The sequence below is a fragment of the Macrobrachium nipponense genome, chromosome 9, assembly GCF_015104395.2.
Source record: "Macrobrachium nipponense isolate FS-2020 chromosome 9, ASM1510439v2, whole genome shotgun sequence".
NCBI classification, from domain to species: Eukaryota; Metazoa; Arthropoda; class Malacostraca; order Decapoda; family Palaemonidae; genus Macrobrachium; species Macrobrachium nipponense.
In genome coordinates this window covers 12,234,862-12,254,867 of record NC_061110.1, presented here as the reverse complement: position 1 = coordinate 12,254,867, position 20,006 = coordinate 12,234,862, and the positions used below count along the sequence as shown (strand labels likewise).

General features: G+C 47.7%; 1 protein-coding gene across 1 annotated transcript in view; it reads left to right on the top strand.

The window, feature by feature from the left end:
• The window catches only part of LOC135218472 (uncharacterized), a 124,918-nt gene that overhangs the window by 27,538 nt on the left and 77,374 nt on the right, over positions 1-20,006 (top strand). The window contains exon 2 of the mRNA XM_064254797.1: positions 14,858-14,892. Within this exon, the coding sequence (XP_064110867.1) occupies positions 14,858-14,892 (35 nt within the window). The remainder of the gene's footprint in view (positions 1-14,857; positions 14,893-20,006) is intronic.

Below are 20,006 nucleotides of genomic sequence, written 5' to 3'. Positions count from 1 at the left end.
TCTTCCTTCCATTTTACTTTCTACCTTCTAACAATTCTTTCATTGTGACTGAGGTTTTCCTCCTGTTACACCTCTAAAACCTCTTAGTTCTCTGAATTTCCCGTTCATTGCAGAATGTCATAGAAACTGAAAACACACTTGTAACACCCTATATAAAATAAAGTATTGGAAATGAAGTCTTGGAGCCCTAGTTGCCTAGCCTAACTAGCAACAAACCCTATTTCTGGTGTTCAATATGCACTGTCTGCATTATGTGTCATTAGATGTGTCACTATCAAGGCCAACCACAATATGTTTAAAGGGTCACTGGTAGAGGAGAGGGGGAAATGAATCTAGCCCTTATAGGTTTATACTACTATTTGATGTATAATATTTAGATTATTTCAAAGCTACATTCTAAAATACCAATCCGCATATCCACTTCATTCTATGGATCTAATATTCCTGCTTAGTTGGTGGGGATCTGTAGTACTACTCTGAATTTACATATTTTCCACATAATTAAAATTCCTGTGAATCTCGTTATAAGCAAATAAATATTACATAATAAACAGTTTGAAGTTACTCTGATTGAAGCCAATCCAAGGCAATATTTTTTTTTACGTCTAACAGCCTAGGGTAAGGGGACCAATGGAGATGCATTGCGCCAGTATTTTTTTCAAGTTCTATGTCTTAATTTATTCATAAATGATTGTATTTCCATATGTTTCAGTCAGAATTGGATTATCATTAATAGTTTCTGAGTTATTAAGCCATAAATTCGGTGCATTTGCATTTTACATGTCCTCTTGGAGGCTCATCTGGCCTCGTGGAGACAAAATTTTCAATGGTATGCAGGTTGCACCAATATCAAAGAAGGACGACGTTAAGCCCATAGAATGAGAATTTAACTTTTAATACGTAAATTAAAAACAAAAATTGTGAAAACGGGCAAAGAACCCGGTAAAAGGCCAAGAGAGGGCAACCGCGACTCTCACCCAGGCAGTTAAGAAAAAGACTGAACGCGGTAGTGTGGGTGTGCGGTCTTCGACTGGTTTTCACTTGACATACGCTTGCGTTGCCAGATGTCCTAAGATTCTACTTTTTCATCTCCGATTTAACCAGATCCGGCTAGGCGCTAGAAAATTATTCTATTGTTAAGACTTTGGGTTTGTAGCTATGAAAAATACAAATTGTCTTGGAAAATTTGTCATTTTACGAATGAAGATTCTACTTTCTTCAATGTAAATGACTAGATTTAGAGGCAAATATTTATGTAGATTAACTAATTATAATACATAGGTACGTACTATACAGGAATTACTGATTTAGGATGGACAGTCTTGCAGATTTAACACTAGTTTTAGATTTAAACCCAAGTTTTTTGTAGACTGTCGCTGACTGCGGCTTTGTAGCTCTACAACCTCCAGCCGAAGATTAGGGAAAGAGATTTAGGCTTGATTTTAATTTATCTTATGTCATATATTAAAACTGTTTATGATAACCTGTATTTATAACCTGTAAAGAAAATTAGATAAGAAAAATTAATTTCCACAGAGGTGCCTGTGGATATGCAGAGCGCATGGCCCAGTGGAAACACGCGTCTCCGCGTGGCTTGCGCACCGTGTCTATATTGACCCCCGGGTACACTATGTTTAAGGGTTCATTGCTCTTCTAGGGAAAGCATTTCTGAGCTCTAGTTCATATGGGTAAAAGGTCTAGTATTATTCTTCCTTTTGGTTTTTATTATCCCTTTCTACTGTGTGTCTGAAAATTTTGCGTCTCCACAAGGCTAGTACGTATTGCTTGCCCTAGGAGACGCACTTCATTTCGCCTCAACTACTGCCAGCCTAATCACTCATTTGTCTCAATACTCTCTGGACATCATTTCTAAATGTGTCTCGGTACTCTTTGACATAATTTCTAACCACCTTACATCACCCTGAAATAAAAATAACTACTACATAATGCAATATTTTTCAGTATGGTTTACAGTAGATTTCACATCCTCAACTGTTTCTGTATTGGTGTATAAATGTGTAATGCAGTTTGAATGAGAAAAATAATTTAAAATTTTTTAACTTTATTGTACAATAAAATAGAGATATTAAATACTATAGCTGTGATGGTTTTTGATGGACTGACATGCTACCCAACATGACCTTAGGCACTGTAAAATATATTTTACTGTGCAGCCTAACCTAGATAGCCTATTGTGGGGAGTGTTTACTGGTTGGTGTTTGCCATCCCAGGACATGCCTACCTAGCCCAAGGTAGGACACCAAAATCGTAGATTACTTTCATTCCTTGGTTGTTTGTTTTCCTCTTTTGTTGTTACCCCAGAAAGGAAAGTGGTGTTCCAGAATGTGGTTTCTCACAGTTGGTAGACAAAGGACGTGGGGTTGTACTAGATGATCAAACTTTTGCTATAAAAGTAAATGTCAAATTTGTTAGTTACATGAAAAACTATCAGAAATCCCTATTCCTCAGGTAAATTGAGAATGGTTACACTGATCAATGTATTATTTTTGTTGATTCTTTAAAATCTTAGGTCACTTTTGAAGTTACCTACTCAGGTAAAAGTCGTTTTGAGAACCCCTACTTTTAAGTAAAATGTTTCTAGAATATGCTGGTTACTGCCATAGCATCCCTCAGCAACAGGTAGCCAGGTTGGTCTTCGAAACCTGGTTACAAGGTAGCTTAGCTATTTTTCATGAGGAAAAGGATTCTCATCCCTTTTTTTTTTTTTTTTTTTTTGGCTGCAGTTGTTGAGTCAATGCCTCTCCATTTTCTGTACATTCACTGATTTCAACTTGGATTTAAAGCTTAATGTGATACTTTTTTCGTGCTTGTTCCAGTGGGAATAGAGACATTAATGTCAGAATGTCCTCAGCACGCACAAGCTGGAAAGGTCATTGAAGCTTGTGGAACAAGGTTAATGGGTGGCTGGAAAGGGAGAAGGGTGGAAGCCGCCCTCATCTTTGTAAATCAGCCTTGTACTATTTCTGCAGTTGTGGTGTGTGCTGTGGTCTTTATGAGTGTCTTGTTGAAGCCCTTCTTTCACTCCCTCCCCACCCCCCCCCCAAAAAAAAAAAAAAAAAAGTCAATTAAGGAAGTCTGAAGTCAGATAGAAGAAAATTCCAAATCTTTCTTGGCCGGAGCTATGATAATTTTACCCCTTTGGTCTCCATATTTATCACACATTGAAGGAGAATTCCAGCTAAAGGGTAACTGGATAGGGCTAATCCATGGCCCACTGTTGGTTATTAGTATAGTGTAGCTTTAACCTGGACATGAACTTCAAAGGCTTTGGTGAACTGTAATAGGTGTTGGTTTGTATAACAACTGCATTTGATTATACATATTGAGGCATACTAGTTGTGTGAACACCATGAGCCGTTTAGCCTTTTAAGATTTTTGAGTAAAAAAAATCTGGTTTTAGACTACTATTTCTCTTTCTTTATTTTTTTCTCTCCTTTTGCTGCATGCTTTTAGATTTATTTCTAATGGGAAATTTTGTGTGTTTTTTTTTTTTTTTTTTACTGAATACTTATATATTATGGTACAGTATATTGTTCAGGAATGGAAGCATTAATAGCTATAAACTTTTTTTTTAATATTTGTAAGGACTGTAATTTCTAATATTTTTTTCTAAAGGATGTTAACTGTGGTAATGGAAAGATTGCACATTAATTTACATCCTAACAATATTTTGTAGGATTGTAGAGATGTGGATCTGATATAAATGTACATTAAGTTTGTTCATACGCGAACAAACCCTCGGTCTTAACAATAGGATCATTTGTAGCGCCCAGCTGAATCCGGTTAAAAAGCAGATGAAAGCAAGGAATCTTGTGATATCTGGCGACGCATGCGTAGATCGGGTGACGAGTGGTCAAACGCCGATCATCTACGCCAGCCTTTTCTTAACCGCCTGGGCGAGAGTTGTGTTTTTCCTCTCGTGGCCTTTTCCCGGTTCATTGCCCGTTTCGTTTCCTTGACTGTGTGTGTGTGTGTGTGTGTTTTTACCTGGTATTATGGATTCTTCTGCTCCTCCTTGGCGTCAGCGTATGTGCCCCGGAGTTCCTGGGTTCCTGTGTTCTCGTTTTTTGGCTTCGTTAGAGACAGACCCTCACATCACATGCAGTAGGTGTTGTTCGAATTTTGTATGATTACGAATCCTTGTACGGAATGCCGGGCATGGCCTAAGGAGCAGTGGAGGAAGTTTTATGGTAAGAGGGAACCTCGGAGAGTTTCCACTCTTTTCCACTTGGGAGGGCTTTGCTCCTATTCCCAATGTTTCGTCTTCCGCAGTAGTCAACCCCCATAGTAGCGTTGTCCCTGCATCTCCTTCCTTGTATGGGGAGGTCGCCAGGGTATTTTTTGTGATGCAGCCCCCTCTTCCTTGGGAGCTTTTTCAGTTCCCGAGAAGGGTGAGGGTTTTTTTTTATCATTCTCTTCTCTTCCAGAGTCGGAGGCGTCCCAAAGGGCGGTGATTTGGAAGGCGCTTGGGCTAGGGGGTACCCCTTCCTTGGGGGGGGTTGCTAGCGCATTTTGCGGAGGCTCGCACCCCCCTTCCCAATCCAGCCAGGCCATCCCCCCTCCTCCCGGCCTCTTCTCCGCGGGTGGGAGCAGTTGGCCATCTTGTATTACTCCGCCGGTGTCCGCCGTCGCTTTGTATCGGAGTGATGCTGCGGCGTCAGCCCCGTTGATGACGTCACGGGGTCCATCTTTGTGTATTCCTCTGCCAGTGGCGTCTTTCCCCCTCGCACAGAGGGGAAACCGTGACGTCACTCCCATCGATGACGTATCTCCCGGTTGCCGCGACGTCATCACTGCCGCCCAGTTCGCAACATCTCCCTTCCTTGTCTTTGGAGCCTTCTCTGGCACGTCAGTCCGAGATCATATGCCAGGCAGTGCTTCAGAGGTTGGACTCTGTATTGGATGTGAAGTTGGCTGGGAGGACTGGTAGGAAACATGTTGCTTCGTCCCCGCCTTACAAGAAGAGTACGCATAAGAAGCTAGTGCTGTCTTCTTTTCCCTCTTCCCCCTCTACGCCTCGTCGGCGTATCAAGTGTTGGAAGGCTAAGGACTTTGCCCTTCCTTCGCCGTCGAGGGAGGAACAACGCGGACGTGTTCCCAAGAGTGCTGTGGTTTCGGGCAGCGTTAGTGATTTGTGTTCTGCAGGGGTTGCTTCGCCGCCGAATCTTGGACATGCAACCACCCCGCCCCCCCTTCCGTCCTTGCACATCACGAGCGTGTTGCAACCTCCCCTGCCCGTGCACGTGATGTTAGTGCTCTTTCTTCTCCAAGGCCTATTCGTCGCCGTAAAGAACTGAAGGCGCCTGTCAAGAGGTCGAAGGTAGTGAGCACAGAGGTGGTGCAGCCGGAGTGTTTGCTTGCCTCTTAACTGGTGCTTCCAAGACTTCGACTATAAGGGATTCTCCGTCAATCTCGAGTGCTTGAGTTCCCCCCATCTCACGTACGTACGGCCGCCACGCCCGTGTCCGTTCATGGACGTCTGGTGTCACCTGTTGAGGTAAGTGATGTGCCTAGTGTTACAGTGGGTCCGTCTTGGAGGCTGACGCTTGGACCCAGCCCAGATAGGTTAGTAGGGGTTTCAGATTGTTTGGCTGCTAACCCTTCTGTGAATTTTGGTGAAGAAGGCGTGTTAGAAGAGCCTGCACATCCTTCTCATCGTCGGTCGCCGGTGCCAGAGCAGGAAGAAGGGGACACACAGGAGTTTCTGTCTTCCTTTTTGGAAGTTGTTGATCTCATTCGTGGGTTCAACAATTTGGAAAGTAGGACTCAGGCTCGGGCGTCTTACACTTCTTCTTGCTTGGAAACCTTGGTGGGAGCTACTCAGGACCCCAAATCATCTCTTCAGCTGCCATTGTCGGGGCACGTTCAGTTGGTCTTGCACAAGGTTAACGCCTCTGTTTCTGACCGGGACGTTTCACTTCGCTCTAGAGGCTCTACCAAACTCCTACCCCCACCTCTCACAAGACATAGGAAGTACTATGCTACGAGCTCTTGCATTTTTGTTGTCACGCCACCTTAATCCAGACGTCATTCGCTTGAAACCGGGTTTGACTTTGGAACAGGTGAGGTCAGTGGCTCCGTCCTTGTCCTCCGCAAGAAGCCTTAGCTTTGGAATATCTTGGCGGCCGCCATGTTGCAGACGGTTTTCTTGGCTGGACCTCTGGTCTGTGGTCATTACCAAGATAGCTTCTGACAGGTCCCCTAAAGGGTTGGAGAGTGCCGCCTCCATTGCCAGTCTAATGCAGTCCGGGGGCAAGGCGTTTTCTTATCTTGCTCACCTCAGTGCCAGTTTATGGACTAATCTTCTTCTGGTTAGGAGGGACGCGGCTTTGTCTAGGATGGAGAGGTCGCTCGACACCGAGTCTTTGCTGGCCTTGAGGAACAGTGATCTGTTGGAGTTGCAATTCTTGTTTCCACGGACAGAACTCGAAAATGCAATAGACCGACGCCAGGCTGACACCAAGGACCGACTGGTACACCAAGCCATGTCTAAATCAGAGTCCTGCCCTCGGAGATGTCCGGCCCCTCCTCCTCCCACGGTCCAGCAGCAGTCGTGGAGATCGTCGCCTGGTAGGCCATTGAGGACCTCGAGTTTGGCAGGGCCTTCCCGTTCGACACAGCCCAAGTCTCAAGATCAACGCCCCTTTTGCTCTTGTTCCTTTAAACCAAGAAGAGGCCCCAGGGACAGAGGTCAAGGGGGCCGTTGGTAGGTTGGGCGCCTCTCCCTCTCCTGCGCCACATTTGGGGGTGTGCCTGGCTGGCCATTGGGCCAAGTGGCAGAGTTACGTGGCGGAAAAGTGGGTGGTAGGTGTCCTTCGGGTGGGGTACCTGTTGCCATTCGACTTTCCTCCTCTGTCGGACAAGCCGCAGCTCAGGAAGACATATCCCCCAGATTCTCTGAAGTTCTTAGTTCTTCGGGAGGAAGTGCAGAAAATGCTGGACAAGGATGCGATAGAGGAAGTAGTGCGTCCATCCCCAGGGTTTTACAGTCACATCATCTTGGCGCCCAAGGCGTCGGGAGGATGGAGGCCTGTGATTGACTTATCCACCTTGAATCGCTTCATCAGGAAGACAAGGTTCAAGATGAAGACCCCTCGCTCAGTGTTGGCAGCCGTGAGGGAAGGCGACTTCATGCTGTTGATAGACTTGAAGGACGCATACTTCCAAATCCCTGTTCATCCCACGTCCAGGAAGTTCCTTCACTTCTCTCTGGCGGACAAGATCTTGGAGTTCAAAGTCGTGTGCTTCGGGCTGATGACAGCCCCTCAATTGTTCACAAGGGTCTTCTCTCTTGTGTTAAGTTGGGCCCATGCTCAGGGGATCCGTTTGCTGAGGTACCTCGACGATTGGTTGGTCTTGGCAGTTTCCAGGGAGAAGCTGCTGCAAGACAGGGATCGTCTTCTTCGGTTCTGTCTGGACCTGGGCATATTAGTCAACCAGGAAAAGTCGAACAGTGGCAAGTTTTCCTGTCGGATCAAGAGATTGGAGAAAGTTTACGGGGCTTGTTTGGTGGTGCAACTTCCTGTTAAAGTCGCATCAGTCGGCTCATCGGTGGCAGGTTCTTCTGGGAGTGCTATTTTCCCTGGAGAAGCTGGTACCTCATGGGCGTCTTCATCTTCAGTCTCTGCAATGGAGACTGGGGGAATTCTGGTCTCTGGCGGGGGACTCTCCCCTGTTTATGGTCCCACTGTCTTTGGAAGTGAGAGAAGACCTTCGTCGGTGGCTGGACGACCAGAATCTATTTAAGGGTGTCCCTCTGCGTTCTCTCCCTCCGGACTTCCTTCTGTTCTTGGACGCCTTCCTCACAGGTTGGGGCGCGCACTTAGGCGGCCTCATCGCTTCAGGCATTTGGGGTTTGGAGGACAAGCAGCAAGATATCAACGTCTTGGAGTTGAAGGCTGCTTTCCTGGGTCTGAAGGAGTTTCGGGGGATGGTAGAGGGTCACTGTCGTTCTCGTGTCGGACAACACCACGGTGGTAGCCTACGTGAACAAAGAGGGAGGCCTGGTTTCTCAGCAACTTCATGCCTTGACCGTCGAGCTTCACCAGTGGGCAATTCTCAGCGGTTCGGTAGAGCTCTCAGCCAGGTATATCCCAGGGAAACGGAACGTGGTCGCAGACAAACTCAGTCGCTGGGATCAGATCCTAGGCACAGAGTGGTTCCTTCATCAAAAAGTGGCAGACAAGCTTTTCCAGATTTGGGGGAGACCCATGCTGGACCTTTTCGCGACACGCTACAAGAGGAAGCTTGAGGTGTTCTGTTCAGTGGTCCCAGATCCCTTGGCATTGGCAGAAGACACATTTCAGCATCCCTGGGACAACCTGGAGGTGTATGCCTTCCCTCTGTTTTGTTTGATCCGTCGGGTTCTGAACAGGCAGATGAGTTCACAGGGTCTCAGGATGACTTTGGTAGCCCCTCTGTGGCCTCAGGCAGAATGGTTTCCAGATCTGCTGTCGTCGTTGTCGGAGATTCCAAGGGAGATTCCCCCTTGGTGGCATCTCCTGTGTCAGCCGCATGCAGAAAGGTTCCACCAGTCAGTAGAATTCCTGTCTCTTCACGGTTGGAGGCTATCAACTATCTCCTCCGAGAGAGAGGCTTTTCTCAGAAGTCAGCTAGGCACATGTCCAGCAGTCTTAGGAAGTCAACCTCCGCAGTTTACCAAGGCTAATGAGCGATCTACTGTGATTGGTGTCGTAAACGGGGTTTTTCTCCACTTGCGACCTCTATTCAGCGAATAGCAGACATTTTAACCTTCCTCAGAGATGAGAAACGTTTGTCCGTGTCTGCTATTAGAGGCTACAGGGTGGCACTGAGTTTGGTGTTATGCCTGAAGGGTATTGACATCCCCTCTTGGGAACTTTCCCTGCTAGTTAAGGGATTTGAGCAGTCGCCTTCTAGAGAGCTCAAGTCCCCAACATGGGATGTTTCCTTGGTTCTCAAGAGCTTCACTAAGAGTCCATATGAGCCCTTGCATCGCTCATCTGACAGGAACCTGACGCTCAAGACAGTTTTCCTTTTGGCTTTGGCATCTTCCAAAAGGGTAGGAGAGCTCCACGGTCTGAGTTATGAGGTGAAGCACACCAGGGTTTGGGGGTTGGTGTCCTTCGAATTTGTCCCGGAATTTGTGGCCAAGACCCAAAATCCCGCTGTGCATGATGACAGGTTCGCTTCTTTTTCCATTCCATCACTGACTGACTTTGTGGGTGGTGATGCTCAAGAGCTTTTGTTGTGCCCTGTCCGGGCCCTGCGTTGCTATCTTAAAAGGACTCGGCACCTTAGACCAGGTTGCCGTAGACTTTTTGTTAGTACAGGCCATACAAAGAAAGAGGTGTCTAAGAATACTATCTCTTTTTGGATACGGGAAGCCATCAGACAGGCATACTTGACTCTTGATGATTCCATCACCACGTCTGTGCAGGCTAGAGCACATGACATTAGGGGTATTGGTCCCTCTCTGGCTTTCAAAAAGAACTTGGCTGTACATAGAGTGCTGAGCACTGGTACTTGGTTACGCCAGTCCACATTCACGTCCTTCTATCTTAAGGATGTTGCCCACAGATCTATGGACACGTTTTCCCTGGGTCCTGTGGTGGCTGCCCAACAGGTTGTGTAACTCATAGTTGCCCTTAACGGGGCACCTTTGTATCTTACTTAAGATGATTGTGTGGATGAGAGAATGAGTGAGTTGGCTGGTCTCCTTCTTTCTCTTGTACCTTTCCTTCTTCCTTTGGCCGGTTTAAGGAATTGACACGTCATTTGTTGGACTGGTCTGATACAGGTGAGTAAGGTAGCCATACTGGTAGTGTGGTCGTGCAGTATTCAATATCTTACCCACTATTTAGTAGCATAGGCTCCGCTCCCGGGCAAGGAGGAGTCGGGAGTACTACAAACCCTAGTGCCTTGGTTTATTATTGGACAGTCAAAGTTTCTCTTTAGTTCCCTATACAATGGTTACCCCATATATCATTGTACGTCACTCAGGTTCTGAGTGGTTAGATATTAGTGTATCTAGCTTCTCAACGGGCTTCAGTCCCTCTCCAAGAACTATTACTTTTGAGAGCTGGACTGGCGGGTAGGTCCCCAGCCGGTCTAGGATGTCTTATACCTCCCTCCAAGTATGAGTCTATCTTATTGTTAAGACCGAGGGTTTGTTTGCGTATAAACAAATGACAAATTTTTCTAAGACAATTTGTATTTTTTCATAGCATAAACCTGAGGTCTTAACGTTATACTGCCCACCTCTAGCCGCCCCTCTTTTTGTTAAGTCATCCTGAGTTGGGAAAGACTGGCGTAGATGATCGGCGTTTGACCTCTCTTCACCCGATCTGCGCATGCATTGCCAGATATCACAAGATTCCTTGCTTTCATCTGCTTTTTAACCGGATCCAGCTAGGTGCTAGAAATTATCCGATTTTTAAGACCTCAGGTTTGTAGCTATGAAAAATACAAATTGTCTTCAAAATTTGTCATTTTGATACTATCATGCTGGAAGCCATTGCACTTGATGTAATTAGTTATATGTGGTGCTTTTTTTTTTATACATGCAACTTACCCGGCAGATATATACTTAGCTAATGTCTCTGACGTCCGACAGAATTCAAAACTCGCGGCACACGCTACAGGGAGGTCAGGTGATCACCCCCTACCGCTGCTGGGTGGCAGTAATAGGAACCATTCCCGTTTTCTGACAGATTTTCTCTGTCGCCGGTGCTAGCAACAACTTTGTTGGTAGCTCCTGCATGGAATTCTTGCTTGCTTCGCTGAGGATATTTGGGAAGTATTTGATCTTTGGCTATTGGCATATGCTGTTTTTGAATTGATTTGGAATTGATTGGAACTTTTTTAGGATGTCTGATGTAACACCTGGAACTCTGTTTAGAGTGTGTGTAAATGATGGATGTAAGGTGAGGTTGCCGAAGGCTACTTTGGACCCTCACACTGTTTGTGTAAAATGTAGGGGAAGGGAATGTTCAGTTAAGGATACGTGTGATGTATGTGAGAGTCTAACTGAAATTCAGTGGAAAGATTTAACTGCATATGTTAAGAAGTTAGAGAAGGATAGGATAAGGAAAGCTTCGGCTAGAAGTTCTAGTAGATCCTGCTCTGCGGAACAGGATAGTATCTCTAACCCTGTAGTAGCTTCGCCATCTTCTTATGTGGTTTCAGCTCCTTCCCCCCGCAGTGAACTCGTAGATGCGTCTTCCGAGAGAGCCGCTGTGGAAGCGTCAATATGTAATTTGCAGAAGCAATTGCGTTACATGGATCAAGGTAAGGGTGAAGTGTACAGTGACGTGTGCAGTGTCCCCAGTGCAGTGGAGGGGGCATCTGACCGACTCTGCATTGCTCCTAGGCCTAGACCTCTTTCAGACTCCCATGCCCAAGGGAGGAGGAATGTCGAAAGCCGCAAGGGGGATGTAGAGTATCCCCAACGATCAGGCGTCCCTTCAGCAGTTCCTGTAGGCTCGTCCCAGGCTGCTTTGGATAGCTGTAGAAAAAGCATCCTAAGGAAGTGTTTCTCCGATTCGGATTCTTCCTCGCCTAAGCGTGGATGGAACTCCACTTCCAAGTCGCGCCCTCTGAAAAGAGCCTGGAAGCCTTCAGAAGGAGGCGCTCTAGACTCCAGCCCAGAACCTTTTCCGGAGTATTCTCCCGCACCAAAGAGAGCAATGAGGTCTCCGGAGTCTTCGCCAGAAGGGATTCGCTCTTCTACCAAGAAGTTCTTGTTGGGCCTTCAAGCGAATCTTTCCTCTTTAGTAGGCTCCCTTTCAACAAGTAGGCGCAAGGAGCCTTCTCGCAGGAAGGACACCTCACTCCCAGTAAAGAGCTCTTTTAGGAGGCCATCTCCTAGTAGGAGGTTGGAGTCTAGTAGGCGCCTTTCTCCTAGAAGACCCCCTTCTCCTCCCAGAGGTTATGAAGACGATTCCTGTTATGCTTCGTCTCATCACGGAAGATTATCTTCTCCACCCAGAAGCTTGGATTTGAGGAAGATTTACGATGCCTCTAGACGCCAGAAGATAGGCTCTAGATCCTCTCCGGTTAGGAGTAGGGAGATGTTTTCCGCACAAGGAAGTAGCGATCACCTCTCTTCAGTCGAATGCTCTCCTAGGAGTAGGATCTCCTCTTCAAACAAAAGAAAGGGGCTAGAGAGTTTATGCTCTTCCCGTAGAGAGAGAGGTGAGAAGTTCTCTCCCTCCAGAGATTATGACGGCTCTCCTAGAAGGATAAGTCTCTCATACCTTCCAGGACTTCTTCACCTAAAAGGTCTCAATCGCCGAACGTGACCTTGGAGGAAGTCTCTGAAGAGGAAGAACCTAAAGAGGTAGGAGTCTCGGATTATAGGAGGCTTTCTTCACTTCTGCTTCAGGAGTTTGGGGACTTGCTTAGCTCGGCTGATCCTCCTCCTCCAGGTTTTCTTCTTTTGAGTACCAAACTGGCAAAGTCCCCTTCTTTTGTCAAGATGCGACCTACGCTTTCAATGAAGGCAATAAAGAGTCTAGAGAACTGGCTCCTTGTTAAGAAGGAGGCAGGTAAGACAGTTTTCATGTGCCCTCCGTCTAGGCTGGCAGGTAAGCCTGGTGTCTGGTACGACACGAAAGAGCCGATGGGGTTAGGCCTCCCTTCTTCGGCTGACGCTGATTTTTCAGCATTAGTGGACTCATCTAGAAGGCGCTCTTTACTCTCTGCGAAAGCGTCGTGGGGAATGTGCGAAATGGATCATTTGCTCAAGGGTCTGTTTTGCACATTAGAAGTCTTCAACTTCATGGATTGGGCCTTAGGAGCCCTAGCAAAGAGAGCTCAAGATCCTGAGTTCGTGTCAATGGAAGTATTGACCAGTGTCCTTTCGTGCCTGGACAAGGCGGTCATGGATGGACCCACAGAAGTTGCCTCTCTCTTTGGATCAGGAGTGCTCAAGAAGAGGTCCGTCTACAGCTCATTCTTAGCCAAGTCAGTGTCACCTTTGCAGAGAGCCTCTTTACTTTTTTCCCCGCTCTCAGGATACCTGCTTCCACAGGAAACAGTTAAGGACATATCAAGATCCCTTTCGGAAAAGGCCACCCAGCCTCCCCTCAGGAGATAGGTGGAAGAGAAAATCTGTCAGAAAACGGGAATGATTCCTATTACCGCTACCCAGCGGCGGTAGGGGTTGATCACCTGACCTACCTGTGGCGTGTGCTGCGAGTTTTGAATTCTGTCGGACGTCAGAGACATTAGCTAAGTATATATCTGCCAGGTAAGTATGTATAAAACTTTATTGTATCTTAACAATTTCATTTTTTTTTCTCTCTCCTAACCCTCTACATATTTGATATCCCTGACTATGGATGAATCCTATGTTGATTCCAGTACAGTATACTATACTTCTTTTGAATTTGGCGGTCATGAAATGGTTGTAGGCAAGCTGAAAGTTTGTATATGGTTGTGCTCTAGGAAACTAAGGTTATGAAAAGTAACTTATGTTGGACATGCAATCCTGGATGTGGTCAGTTACTTGCTTTCCTCTTGTTCCAAGGAAAATTTGTAGCTTCAACAGGGATCTGGAGGGGATTAGTAAGGTTATTCAGTGTATATATATGTTAGGGTGAAATCCAGCAAATCTTGTGCCTTGCTCCTTTTTCATAATATATAGTATTTTGTAGGTAATGCTGGACTTAGGTTTCTGAATATTTGATCATTTTTGTTATCTTTTACTTGAAGTTTTCCTTCATTGCAATACTGTTCTAGTAAACAACATATTTTATTGGTTTAGGAACCTGTGTATTTGATGAGTCATTTTAGATGTGGACAGGCTGATGGCATTACTGTACTGTAATGCCAAAACTATTTGTTTGACCATTGTTGCCATGTTACTTTTCCATTAGGTTGGTGGTAGCCCCCTAAGATTTTTTTAGGTACAGCATATGTACCCATGCTAGAAGGTACAGTATAACCATCTTTATAACAGTGAATGGTCACAAAGGGAACTTTCTCCATCACCTGTAGAGAAGGCCACTCATTTTGCTGAGCAGCAACAACCAGAAGTTGTTGGGGTGCCAGACATTCATAGGTTGTGCTCAGAAAGGTTTCCCTCTGTCTGTCAGACTAAATTCACCACAGAACCTTTTTTATTCTTTCCTGCCAGACTTGTCCTGCCCGCTGCTCATTCTCCTGCAACCTAGTCCAAGAAGGGTAAGCAGTCTGTGCATTTGAGATCTCAGTAAGTTGGACTCTTGATTCACTTACAGAAAAAAGTATGGGTACACTGAGGTAAGAATGTCATTTCGACTCCCACGATGTCTGTTCGCTTGTGGTATTTTGGATCTGGTTTCAGGTCAACTGTGATCTGCAGCTCAGGAGGTTTCATGGCTTTGAACAGATCAAGCAAGTGATTTCCCTTGCCTTTGACACATCTGGGGAAGTTTTGTGTTTTCAAAGGCACAGAGACGCTGTGCGCCCTTTGAGGTTGACTTATCAGTTGTCTCCTGAGGTAAGGAGCATTTTGCCATCCAGATTCATAAAGGGAAATTCCATCATCACCTGTAGAATGTGCTACTCATTTTGCAGAGCATCAGTATACCAAAACTGTTGATGTAATGTAATATCTCTAGAGTACCTGCATAGAAAGGCTGTTGTTTGTCAGCAATTGGTAAAAAATCTGGTGAACTGGGAACATTAGCAGGACACAAATGTAGGCTTATATGGAGTTTTGTTGGCAAACGTGTTATGATTTTATTTTATTACATTTTCTTAAGTGAGGTTCCACAATTTCCTGTTATTTATGGATGACCTACAGCACTTTTAATGAAGTTTATGGGAATAGTTCTGATACTAATATTGTTTTTCTGGCTTTCTCTTGCAGAAAACAGGATGCCATTGTGCAGTAATGGTTCCAAGGTAAGGTTTTTTTACTCAGGATGTTTAATGTTGTAGTTTTAATCTTATTCATAGAAGTTGAAACTGTAATTCCTCAGTCCAGGTTTCCTGGGGAAGATGAAATAGTAATGGAAATAATCAGAAGAAATTGAGTACCGTAGGTAGAAGAATCTTTATGCTTTTGATGTACATACTTGGGACTTACACCTTCGAAATTAATTATTTGTGGTGTGGACTTTTGCATATATTGTTGCATGAATTCTGCTCATTCAAGAAGGTATGTTGCATTGCCTGAAATGTATGTAATGGCAAATATGGATCAAGGGTTCTGTCAGCTAAACAGGAGATTAGAGGAAAAGACAATAATTTCATCAAACTGCAGCTGTCCTTTTGAGAAGCAGGATGGAGGAGGAGCCAGAGCCAGCAAGCAAAAGAAGAAATGTAACCTCTTTAATTGTCCAGCCAAGGGAAGTTCCATTGGATTGGAGATAGCCGTGGCAGTGAAAGAAAGTTAATTTGTTCTGATACGTATACAAACCATCGGTCCTTTAACAATAGGAATGTAACTTAGTGGCAGCTGAACCGGTTGTAAGCTTCGAACAAGGGGGTTTCGGTAGTTAACTGCTTGTCCGGCAGTCGGCGGTCAGCGCAACTGAGAGGAGAGGAGTCACTTTGCTTTCGGCCGTGCTGGTGGATGGACTTGTTGCTCACCTCTCTGTCTGCTTTATTCGTCGTATGCTTGTTTTTCTGCTTCATATCGTGAAGATATTTTGCCTTTCTCTATTACTAGTGTGCTTGTGTAAAACTAACCTGAGTACCTGGTTGTTTTTTTTTTATTAGTGTATTGTTTTCTCGTGGAAATGGATTCCCGCGAGCCGGAAAGACCCCCTCGCCCCCCCATCAACCGCAGATTGTGCCCTGGTTTGGAGGGCCGTAAGTGTGGGGCCTTTCGGTCCATATTCAAGGTTGACCCTCATGAATTGTGTGCTCGGTGCCGAGGGCGCGAATGCTTTCGCGCAGTGCCTTGTGATGTGTGTGTTGTTTGGTCGGAGGAGCAGTGGGAGTGTTATGAAGGGAGGAAGAAACCGCGTAAGCCGGCCAGGGAGTCATCGGAGGGATCTCCAGTTACTCCCCCTTGGTTACGGACACATCATCTTTTCCCCCTCCATCACAGCTCCCGCGTATGGCTCCTTCCCCTTCGGTGGAGGTATCTCACTCCTTCTCTTCCCTTGATCAGTCGAGTGTAGAGGAGGGGGCGAGGTACCCCGACGTGCAGTTGTATTCGGGGTCGTCCGTTCGCTCAGGGTGGGATCTGTCCCCCCCTGGGTCATGGGAAGCCCCCCCATTAACCCGACACTTTCTTCCTCAGGTTTGCCTGCCACGGGGGACAATCTCGGCCGGGTTTGGTACTCGCTGGGGCTCCAGGGGACACCGAGCGTTCAGGGGCTGCTGGGTCATCTCGCGAGGGGGACCAGGCCAGTAACCCATGGCCCGGTGATGACAATAACCACTACAGTATCCACGGCAGGTTACGTTGCTCCTCCGCACCTGGTGTATACACAATGCGTGGCGATGGTGACCCTGACAGCTGCTGTGCAGGCGCCACTGCCGGGTGTAAAGAGGATGGTCGTGACGCTGCCACCTGGTTTTGCCGCTCTTGCTCCAGCCCCTGACTTCCGGTGTCCCAAGAGCTCTCCCTTAGATCTGCTGCCTGTACAGAGAATGCTGCTGGTTCCTGCCCCGCCTCCTGTTCCTGTGATCACCGCTCCTGTACCAGTTCCTGCTGCCGTTGTTCCTGCCCATGGTGTTGTTACCCCCACCCCAGGTCCTTCCGGACAGTCGCAGCCAGGCCCTTTTGCTTCGGCAACTGCCCCGGCTCCGTCCTAGATGGAAGACCTGACGGTGGTCCTGAGGAAGCTGACGAAGAAGAAGAAGAAGAGGAAGGTGTCTTTGTCGTCTTCTTCGTCGTCGTCGTCGTCTGCTTCCGCCGCTTCCCCTTCGACTTCTAAGGCCTCACAGCCGAAGAAGAAGAAGGAGGTAGCCTCCTCCCCCCCTAAGAAGTCTTGCTCTGAGACCTCTTAAGGGTCCGTCCCACTCCGGTGGGACGGTTGGGACTTCCGCTGGTCTTCCTGTTCCTTCAGGAACGGGGCCCGTCTTTCCTTCCGCAAGGAAGAAGAAGACGGGGACCGGAGGAGTGCCGGTTAGCACCAGTACCTCCTCGCCTGTGCCAGAGGTTTTGCCAGACTCGGCTCACGATGGAAACGACACGTTCAGTGCTCGAGTCCATCAGGGAGAACGATTTCATGCTTTCTGTGGATCTGAAGGACGCATATTTCCAGATACCCATCCATCAGTCCTCCAGGAAGTACCTCCGCTTCATCCTCGACGGGACGGTGTACCAATTCAGGGCACTTTGTTTCGGTCTCTCAATCGCCCCACAGGTGTTCACGCGAGTGTTCACTCTTGTGACAGCTTGGGCCCATTCGGTAGGGATGATGATTGGTTGGTCCTGGCGAGCTCCCGCTCGCAGTTGCTACAGGACAGGGATCGACTCCTCGAATTCTGCCGCGATCTGGGGATCGTAGTGAATTATGAGAAGTCAGATCTCGAGCCCAAGCAGAGGATGAAGTACCTGGGCATGCTGATTGATATGGTAGCAGGGCAAGTCTTCCCCGCAGACTCGCGGATCAGCAGGTTCAGGGAGGCAGCCAGACGGTTCCTGTCCCTATAGGAGCAGCTAGCTCAGCAGTGGCAGGTCATGATCGGTCACCCTCACGGGCATCTTCACCTGCGATCTCTTCAGTGGAGACTAAAGGAGAGTTGGTCACAGGCAAGAGACCCACCTTACTTTCCCCGTGTCTCTTCACGGAGGAGGTGGGGCAGGATCTAGCCTGGTGGCTGGACGACGGGAACCTCTTAAGAGGAGTGCCTCTTCTTCTCTCTCTCTCTCTCTCTTCTCTCTCTCGTCTCTCTCTCTCTCTCTCTCTCTCTCTCTCTCTGGAGATGTTGCTGTTTTCAGACGCGTCAACCAAGGGATGGGGCACACACCTGGAGGAGTTGCTGGCTGCGGGTGTGTGGGATCATCACGACAGGCACCTTCACATCAACGTCCTGGAGCTCAAGGCAGCGTTTCTCGCTCTCCAAGAGTTCCAAGACCGTCTGATGGGACACTCAGTGGTGTTGATGAGCGACAACACCACGTCAACAAACAGGGGGGCCTGGTGTCCCTCCCGTTGCATCAGTTGACGTTGCAGGTGCACGAGTGGTCCGTGGCATACGCAGTAGAGCTGTCAGCCCGCTACATTCCAGGCAAGAGGAATGTAGTAGCAGACAAGCTCAGCCGTCGGGATCAGGTGATAGGAACCGAGTGGTCCCTTCATCCAGATGTGGCGAAAGGCTCTTCAACCTGTGAGGGCATCCAGTTGTGGATCTGTTCGCCACTCGGCACAATAGAAAACTCCAGGTTTTCTACTCGGTTGTGCCGGACCCATGGGCAGCTGCAGAGGACGCTCTTCAACACCCGTGGGACAACCTCTTTGTCTACGCCTATCCCCCGTTCTGTCTGATTTGCAAGGTGATCAGCAGGGTGCTGGTCACCCCAAATCTTTGGATGATTCTGGTGGCACCCAAATGTCCTCAGGACAATTGTAATCCGGACCTGCTGGCTCTGCTCGCCGAAGCACTGAGAGAGATTCCCCTTTGGCACAACCTCCTGTGCCAGCCACATGTAGAACGGTACCACTGGTTGGTTCGGTCCCTGTGTTTTCACGGCCTGCTGTTATCCACCATCTCTTGCGAGTGAGAGGCTTCTCGCGCCTAGCAGCAACAGAGATGGCTGGATACCTCAGACAGTCCTCTGCAGCTGCATACCAGGGAAAGTGGTCCGTCTTCTGTGGTTGTTGTCGTGGACGGGGTCTATCTCCTCTCAGAGCAACTCTTCAGCAGGTAGCGGATTTCCTCGCTTTCCTTCGCTGAGAGAAGCTCCTCTCCGTCTCTACAGTTAAGGGCTATAAAGCCGCCTTGGCCCTAGTCCTTAAACTGCGTGGAGTGGATATCTCCTCTTCCTTTGAGATCTCCCTCCTTATGAAGAGCTTCCAGAGGTCTTGCCCACCCAGGGAACTCGGGCCACCGGGGTGGGATGTGACTCTAGTCCTTAGGAGTTCGACTCTAAGACCCTTCGAGCAATCCGAGTCTCGTCAGATAGGGATCTGACCCTCAAGACCCTCTTCCTGCTGGCCCTGGCATCGGCAAAGAGAGTAGGGGAACTTCATGGTCTTTCCTTCGATGTCAAGCATTCCAGAGGATGGGGATCTGTGACGCTCGATTTCGTCCCGAACTTTGTAGCGAAGACTCGGAATCCTTCAGTCCCTGACGACTGGTTCGAGTCTTTCACGATCCCCTCCCTGAAGGACTTCACTGATAACGATGCGAATGAGGGCGCCACGGCGCTATCTGAAGAGAACTTGGCACCTCAGGCCTGAGTGTCGACGCCTCTTCGTTAGCACCGGGGTTACCAAGAAAGAGTTTTCCAAGAAAACACTTTCTTTCTGGCTGCATGAGGTGATCAGGAGGGCGTACGACACGGACGGTAGTGACGACACCTGTACCCTTCGTCCGAGAGCTCACGAAGTCAGAGGTATTGGTCCAACCCTTGCGTTCCGCAAGAACTTCCCCTTGGCACAGGTTCTGAAGGCTGGGGTTTTGGCCAACCAGACCACCTTTACTTCCTACCTTCGGGATATTGCCCACAGGTCCTTGGACACCTTTTCCTTGGGACCCATGGTGGCTGCTTAAAAAGTTGTGTAGCTTACCCAGCACCCGAGCGGACGGAACAGCATAGCATCCTTGTGTGACTGCATAAATGGACGAGTGAAAGAGAGTGTGACTGGCTTCTCTTACTCCTTCTTTCTTCCCCCTCTACCTGTGGGCAGAGGGCTGTGGTCGTCACTGCGCTGAACAGGAAGCAGATGCAGGTAAGGTACAGGACCGAGCTCCATCTTATCCCTTTCAGTAGGGATAGGAGCGTTTATCCACCACTCCCCTACAAGGGGGGAGTGGAGGCCAACAAGAGACAAACCCATGACTTCATTTTGGCTCTTGAAGTAGGAACTAGTTCTTGTTTGCTATTTATAAAA